Source organism: Bos taurus, chromosome 18 (assembly GCF_002263795.3).
Source record: "Bos taurus isolate L1 Dominette 01449 registration number 42190680 breed Hereford chromosome 18, ARS-UCD2.0, whole genome shotgun sequence".
Classification (NCBI taxonomy): domain Eukaryota; kingdom Metazoa; phylum Chordata; class Mammalia; order Artiodactyla; family Bovidae; genus Bos; species Bos taurus.
This window is the reverse complement of record NC_037345.1, coordinates 48,775,789-48,784,414: the sequence shown is the minus strand read 5'-3', so window position 1 is coordinate 48,784,414 and position 8,626 is coordinate 48,775,789. Positions and strand designations below refer to the sequence as shown.

General features: G+C 47.7%; 1 protein-coding gene across 1 annotated transcript; it reads left to right on the top strand.

The window, feature by feature from the left end:
• Positions 1-827: 827 nt before the first annotated feature.
• LOC529686 (F-box only protein 27) lies at positions 828-7,560 on the top strand. Its single transcript, XM_059877322.1, has 5 exons — positions 828-846; positions 2,115-2,556; positions 2,852-2,934; positions 3,360-3,427; positions 7,417-7,560. Exons 1-5 carry the CDS (start codon positions 828-830, stop codon positions 7,558-7,560), a joined length of 756 nt encoding a protein of 251 aa, XP_059733305.1.
• The last annotated feature ends 1,066 nt before the right edge of the window (positions 7,561-8,626 follow it).

The window sequence follows — 8,626 nt, the reverse complement described above, 5'->3', positions numbered from 1 at the left end:
AAATTGAAGAATGAAAATGACTTGTCAGATTCTGGCTTTTTATCCTACTTGAAGTTTTTAAACATTTTTCTAAAGCCATATTTTTGGACTCATAATTGGATTACAACCAGTTTTCATAATCTCATTACCAAATAAGATTCCCCCAGCTTTTACATTACATTAAAAAGTGATGTATTGCTGGGACTTCACTGGTGGTCCAGTGATTAAGAGTCCACCTTCCATTGCAGGGGTGCAAGTTTAAACTCTGATCAGGGAATTAAGATCCCTTGTGCGTCGCACTGAACCACAAAAATTAATAAATAAAAAAACTTTAAATACAGTGTATTGCTGTGGACTGTGATTTCTAAGATTTGCTTCAAATTGCCTGGGGGAGCCAGTGGGTGGGAATAGAGATGAAAGCAAATTGGTCAGGAGTTAACTGCTGGGGTTGACTGCTTCTTCCATTCTTCTTCCACTTTGGGACATGTTTGAAAACCTCAATACCCAAAAATTTTTTGACAGTGTATATATTGAAAAGAAATTTTTCGCATATAATAGGCACCCCATCTCTTAGAATTCAGGGTCTCCCACCCAGATTGCTATGACCCCTTTTCCCCCTTCCTTGCTCTATTTCGCATAGCATTGATCACCTTCCAACATGCAACGTCATTGACACGTCACATCTACTGCTCATCACGGCCCAGTGAGTCACAGTGCATCTCATGCTTATTCCATAATAAAATGGAGTCTTTTCTACAATTGTGAAGACAATGTTGGGGGATTGGCAGATTCTTTTTTCAATGATTTTCCCAAAGTATCTAATTTGCTTACACTGTCTCCTGTTCACCATGTCTCTTCTCCTAGAAGGTAAGTTCCCTGTCCAGTTTTACTGGCTGATTTGAAAAGCATGGGTAGCTCGCATTTTATTTATTTATTTTTGGACGAAGTTGGTACAGAGGTTAAAAGCAAGAATTCTAGAGCCACTCTGGCTAGGTTCAAATACTAGCTCTGCCACCTACTATCTATGTGACCTTGGGCAGGTCACTTAGCCTGTTTTCGTATCTTTGAAGTAGAGACATAGCCACACCTACCCCAGGTTGCTAAGCTGACTGGTAGTAAAAGGGTCCATGAACGCTGGCTGGATTATTACTGGTTACAGCACTCATTTAGGAAGTCAGATAGAAGTGCATTTGATTCCTACTGGAGCCTGTTTTAGCTCTTGTTAGGGGCGCTGGGCACTTCTCTGGTGGTCCAGTAGTTAAGACTCCACTCTTCCACTGCAGGGTGATGTGGGTTCCATCCCTGGTCAGGGAACTAAGATCCCACATGCTACCTGGTATGGCCAAAAATTGGAAAAAAGATAATGATGCCAGGTTGTTAAAGGTGATAGGAATTGTTCTAGAAGCTAAGGGATATGAAGCCTCCTGCCCAGATGCCTGACTGACTAACAGATGTTTAGCACCAAGGGCCTTACAGCCTGGTGAGAGATGCTCCAAAGGACCAATGGAGGGGATGACAGACAGACTCTGGATGCTGGCACCTCCTGCTCCTCCCTCCACGGTGGCTTCTGCGATTTGGTCCCATAATTACCCTGCAGGTTTGAACAGAGTCTGAAGGAAGGGAAGTTTGGAGAACAGAGCCTGGAGACAGGGCTGGGAGGGCATGGCAAGCAAGCCTGGGAGGAAGAGATAGGGAGAAGGGAGAAGAAGGCAGAAATGGCTAGTCATTGGGAGAATGGAGCCAGGGCGGGGTGGAGGGGAGGAGTGGGAGGGGAGGAGGGGTTGGGCGGGGGTCTGATACTGGATATTAAGGGAGGGATATTAAGGGAGGGGCAGGCGAATAAAAAGGGCTGAGGTGGCGGTGGGAGCAGGTGAGGCAAGGTGAAGGCCCACTCGTGAGGAGCACTGGCTGAGATGCAGGGTGAGACTCGGGGCGCAGAGCGGGGTTGGCTGTGGGCGCTGGGATGCGCGGGGCGGAGAGCGGCTGCGGTGGTCTGCTGGCAAGGACGGGCTGGGAGTCTGGGGACTGGAAGAGGTGGCTGCTGGGGTGTGGGGGCGACAGCCTTTGGGTGCGGGCGGCAGGGGCGTGGCCTGCGGAGGCTGCAAGTCCCTGATGTCTGGACCCTGGCTCTCCAGCAGCCACAGCCGCAGGGCCTGGCGAGGAGACCACGGGGGCCTCAGCCTCCCAGGGCCGGCCCGCCTGTGTTCCCGCTTCCGACCCCGAACCCAAGGAGGCGCCCGGCTTAAGCCAACTACCCATCGAGATGCTCCTGGAAGTGCTGAGCTACCTGCCCACAAGCGTGCTGCTCGGGCAATGCCGCCACGTGTGCTGGTACTGGCGCTACCTGGTGGACACCCGGGCCGTGTGGCTGAGCATCTTACCCTACAGCCATGCTAAGCTGTGGCCCGTCTTCCGAACCTGCCTGCCCCCAGACAACGACGACGACCCCAGGCCCTGCCTCCTGGGCCGCTTCTGCGAGCGCAGACCCTTAGGACGCAATCTCTACCCGAACCGCCATGGCATAGGTGGGGAGCCCAGGAAAAGAGGTCTCAAGAGTGCCCATGGGGTGGTTTGGAGGTGCGGGACAGAGAGGAGAGGCTCAAGGAAACCCCTGGGGCTTATCCGTGGGCTGGTGGGCAGGCCAGGAACTTGGGCACAAACATTTTTTCATTAAACAGATGCCTTCCTGCCTTGGAGGACAATCAACTGTACAAGCTGGAGACAGGAGGAAAGCTGGGAGGAAGACCGCAGGCTAGTTCCCGAGGACCCTTTCCAGCCTTTCTACAGGTGGACGTCCCTCTTCCCCAAGGGCTGGGGTGGGTGGTGGTGAGTTCTTGCCTGGTTCTCACTAACCCTTCCCCCTTTCTCCCAGGTGGTGCTACAAGAAGCAAGTGTTAGACCTGGAAAAGGAGGGTCTGTGGCCGGAACTCCTGGATAGTGGAAAGATTGAGATTTGTATCTCTGCCTGGTGAGTGTGATGGCAAAAACAGCTTTAAAAACAGGGCTGACCTTGGCATGGGTGACAAGGCATGTAGGCCTCCCAACAACCCCTTAGATAAAGCAGGAAGGGAAATGACTTTACCACCATCAGAGCTTTACTACTTAGCAGTATCCACTCCCTGAACCCTCTCCTGACCCCCAAACGGACCTGAATGGGAAGATGCCAGGTTGGATCCTGTGCAAAGGACTTGGTTCAGGAGGAGGCAAGATAGAGTTGGCTAAGAGATCAGATTCTGGAGTCAGACTTCCCACACTCAAACCCTGGCTTCCCAGCTTTGTGGCCTTGGGCAAGCCACAGTGTGCCTACGTTTCCCTGTCTTCATAAGGCGGGGTTCTATGTCAGCCACAGAGCCAGTGCTTTGAAGTGTGACCTGTTTCAGCAGCCTTCATGATCCTTGATCCTGTGGGGAAGTGTGTTTTGAAACCTCGAATTGAGAAGTTCAGAGAGGTGAGGTCACTTGTTCAGGTGGCACAGCCGGGGCTTGGCGGGACCTGGCATTAGGCTCATACTTGTCTGACTCCAGAGCTTGTGCTCTGTTTGATGGTCTTGAAACCAGCGTGCTCCATGAAGACCTTCCAGGGGATACCTCACTCAGATTATTTTAAGGGAGGCAAGTTCCAAATCCTCTACCATTTTATGTACCCTCTTCTCAAATTACTCAGCTACAGATTACCTCTATGATGGGGGCATTGTATGATTATGCTTTCCCAATTTCCTGTCTCTCGGCCCTTCAGTTTTACAGAAAAAGTCATTCACTAAGGTGTATGGTCCCTGGATGTAAAGACCTCTGGGGAAACAGGCAAAGTGAGATTGAAATTTGAAATTTTGGTCTTACCACATTCACTTTCAGTCAAAACACCATAAACTTCCCCTCTCTGAAAACTCATCTCTTTCAGAAATATATTTACAATAAAATACTTTATTTAAGTTCATAATTTGTGCAAGTGGTAAAGAATCCACCTGCCAATGCAGGAGACACAAGAGACTTGGGTTCAATCCCTGGGTTGGGAAGATCCCTTGGAATAGGAAGTTGCACCCCACTCTAGCATTCTTGCCTGAGAAATTCCATGGGCAGAAGAGCCTGGTGGGCTACTTTCCATGGGGGTCACAAAAAGTCGGACACAACTGAGTGAGTACACACACTTAGCCGATTAACAATGTTCTGATAGTTTCGGGTGAACAGCAAAGGGACTCAGCTATACACGTACACATATCCATTCTCCCCCAGACTTCCCTCCCATCCAGGCTGCCACATAACATTGAACAGAGTTCCATGTGCTGTATAGTAGTTCCTTATGGGGATCCATTTTAAATATAGCTGTGTGTACATGTCCATCTCAAACTCCCTAACTATCCCTTCCCTCCGTCCTTCCCCACCCCCGGCAACCATCAGTTCATTCTCTAAGTCTGTGACTGTTTCTGTTTTGTAAGTTCGTTTGTATCATTTTCTTTTTAGATTCCACATATAACGGATGTCATATGATATTTCTCCTTCTCTGTCTGACTTCACTCATTATGACAAACTCTAGGTTCATCCATGACAAATGACATTATTTCATTCTTTTTAATGGCTGAGTAATATTTCATTGTATATAGGGGTTTTTTATCAATGTTTAATATCAGCCTCCAAATCAACTGATACTACACAAGGCATCCTTAGTCATATTGCTGGTTTTCCTGGAGTGGCTAGCCCCTATTATAGTCTATCTGTGTGGTTGTGGCTAGCCTCCACCAAACTATATTGGCAGGCTTATCCCAGATAGAGATATCCTATCAGACATAAAATTGCAAGGATCCAGAGATTACCTCTCAGTGTCAGATGGCAATGACCATAGCTTTGAACAGGGCGAAATTCCTTTCTACACAATATCTTTTCTGGAATTCATATGATTCCAATTTGCAGCAGTGTCTGGCAGCCACTTGTAAGTAACAGTTCAGCCAAAAAGAAAAAAGTTTAGCACTTAGGAAATTTTAAATTTCTACTTAAATTCTTTGTGTGCATGTTGTTGGCACAGAGCAGTATGAAAGGTAAGTCACAAGAACATAAACATATATTATTATTATATAAGGATAAAATCTGGAAGAAGTAGCATGTACATTTACACCTAAGAAGTGATATGATAACTCTGTGAATGAAGTTACTACTTTGTATATATATATATATATGTGTGTATGTATGTGTGTATATATATATATATGTCTCAAATTAATCTTGTTTTTAAATATGTATTTTGGCACCAAAAAAATGTATGTATCTTGTGTGTGCAAGTCAATGAATTATTACAAAGTGAACATATTCATTTAAATCAAGAACAGAAGATTAAAAGAAAAAAACAGAATGTTGCCAGCAAACAGCACCCTCAGTATCCGTCATGCCCCATTCCCATCACTTCCAATCCAACGGTAGCACCATCTTGAATTCTGTTACCATAGGTCAGTTTTGTCCATGTTGGTGCCATGTATATTTATGGAGTTATACCGTATATCAGAGAAGGCAATGGCACCCCACTCCAGTACTCTTGCCTGGAAAATCCCATGGATGGAGCCTGGTAGGCTGCAATCCACGGGGTCGCTAAGAGTGGGACACGACTGAGCAACTTCACTTTCTCTTTTCACTTTCATGCATTGGAGAAGGAAATGGCAACCCACTCCAGTGTTCTTGCCTGGAGAATCCCAGGGATGGGGAAGCCTGGTGGGCTGCCGTCTATGGGGTCACACAGAGTCGGACACGACTGAAGTGACTTAGCATAGCATACCGTATATAGTGTGTATCTGGCTTCTTTCAACCACATGTTTGTAAATTCACCCATAACTGTATGTAGCTGCAGTCTGTTTCATGGCTTCATAATTCATTGTGTGAATATACCATGTGTGCACAGGTGCTCAAGCGTCTGAGTTGTGTCTTTGCAACTGGACTGTAGCCTGCCAGACTCCCCTGTCCATGGGATTTCCCAGACAAGAATACTGGAGTGGGTTGCCATTTCCTACTCCAGAGATATCTACCCAGCCCAGGGTTCTTTACCACTACAGCCACGTGGGAAGTCCAATAATTAATTCTCTTCTCCAGTGGCTTCTAGTAAGGAGAAACTCCTAAATGGAGGAGCCGGGGTATGAATCAGGGGCCTTGTGCAAGCCAAACATGTGCTCTACCACCGAGCTACACCCCCACTCAATCTATCCTTTTACCAGTAACGGACATTGGGTATTGTGTCTTTGAATGTTACTTGATGTCCCATTACCAATTTGCTTAGATTCCCTTGGATCCTTCTAAGTGACTAAGAAAATTGTATCTTAAACATCACCGTTGAATGCATTGGAAATGACATCTTTTGCCACCAGCAAAACATAGAAAGAGAAATAATATGGTAGGAGGTACCTTGAAGAGCGTGGCTCTAGGTCATTACTTCTGAAATGAATGTGCGTGTGGACCATTGGAGAGGGTGTTTAGGGCAGATGGATTCCTTGGGGAAGCAGAGGGGCCAAGCTCCCACGTGACCTGATGCTGCTAGTCCTGGGGACCATAGCACCATTTTGGATTTTTAGACATGGGAAAGCCATTCAGGTAGAGGGGGCAGATGCCCAAAGAGGTGGGGTGGCAAGTTCAACCTTCAAGATTTTCCTTCTCCCACAGGTGGGCAGACCAAGAAGCCTCAGTCTGTCTGTATGAGCTAATTGTCCAACTTCTAGATGCCAAGCAGGCCAGGCTACATCATTTGTCTCCTAGGCCAATCCATCAAGGTACAACCAGTATCCCTTTTAAGGTGAGTCTGACAGGGGCAAAGAGAAAGAATGGTATGGCTTATGATGATTTATTGCTAAAAAATAAATGTCCCCCAAATTTAGTGGTTTAATATCAACAGCACTCATTTTATCTCCTCTCATGATTTCTATGAGGAGGGCTCTGGTGAGAGTTTCTGACTCCAGTCTCTCATGAAGTTCCATTTCAGACACTGGCTGGAGCTAAAGGGCAGCGTGGGCTGTGAGTGTGTACACAGCAGCTGGTGGCTGGCCAGGCAGCTCTGGGTTTAGTCTCAGAGCTTGGCCTTGGGATCTCCCTGTTTGCTCTAGTTGGGGCTTCCTCACAGCATGGAGGCTTCGGGGCAGGCAGCTGCTTCCTGGTGGCTCAGGGCTCCACCATGAGGCTTCTGGAGAAACCAGCAGAAGCTGCATTGCCTCTGTGACCCCACCATGGAAGTCACTTGGTGAGGTCACTCAGCATCATTCCCACCACTGGTTACAGTGAAACCCTCCCAGATTCAAGGGGTGGGAATTAGACTCCACCCCTGAGTGGGGAGTGGCATGATTCTAGAAGGACATGTGTAAGTGGAAACATTGCAGCCATCTAGGGAAAATACCACCTGCCAGAAGGCCCCCAACTCAGCTTTTGAGGGGAAGGCCATGGCACAGTGGGACTTAACCTCTTTTTCTGCCTACAGACCAACCACGTGTTCTCCAACCTCAAGAAGGGTGTCCGCTTTGTGTCTCTGGAACACTGGATTTGGGACATGGGGTTCCTGCCTGAGGACTATGGAATCATCGTGCCCAAGGCCAGTGTGATTGTACGGGTCTGTCAACCCTAGTAGAGGACTGTCCTTGTTAAACAACCTGACCATGCCTTCCAGCACCATTGGCTGGGCCACCTCAATAATCAAGGGCTTGTAGTTCCTGCCATCCTGGGATCTCCTGGGTCCAATCAAGGGTTCTACTGGGCCCTGTCTTTCAATTCTATGAGAAGCTATGAGAAGAACGTTTTTGCATCAGGTCCCCTGGCTGCTGCGGCTCTAACACAGCCCCTGTTCTACAGAGTGGAGACACACGGGTGAACACAGGGAGATGGTGAGAGGGCTCCTCACCCTCCCCCCACATGCCAGGCCCCTCTGGTTCTGCCCCTGTACCCTCTGCCCTTCTGTTCCTGCTGCAGAGGCTTCATTGGTCACTTCCAGAAGCTCTCTCCTCACCCCTCAACTAGAAGCTCAATCCCTGTGGCTGAGTAATTCCAGCCTCTAAACTATGATTTCAAACCTGGGGCCAAGACTCAAGAGCTGAAAGTAAAGCTCAAAAAATGTTTGGAGGCAGAGGGTTCTGCCCACCCTGTGAGCAATGAATTGGTCCCCTATATACAACTGCTCTGAGTTGTATAGTGTATAAAATTATTTTGTTACTTTGAAATTCTTTTTAAATATGGAGAGAGTAAATCAGGAAGATATCTGTCGATCATAGGTAATAAAATCTTGCCAAAGCTGAATAGAAATACAGTGTTAACAGCTTGATGACTACTCAGTTCAGAGTAAGGTGTTGTTTCAGTTGAGAGAAAACTGTATAGAAGAAAACAACTGTAGAAGGCATTCTCCAGCCAAGAGAATGGAAGAGTCCGAACCTGATTTCCCAAGCTCTAAGGAACTCATGGGATTAGAGATGATCAGTCAGGGTTAGAAGTTTAGGCAAGTGGTGGACGTGGGCACAGTGTCACAGTGACACCACATTTGTGACATTCTGGTCATGAGAGTGAGAGAGAACCTTGCAACGGCAGGATCCGGCTGTCCCCACCCCAGTCCAGGGACCATGGCTGCCCCCTCCCTGCTGCAGGATCCCTGAGGAGCTCCAGGTCTCAGGATGGAAAGCAGATGAAGCCGCTGCTGCCCTTGA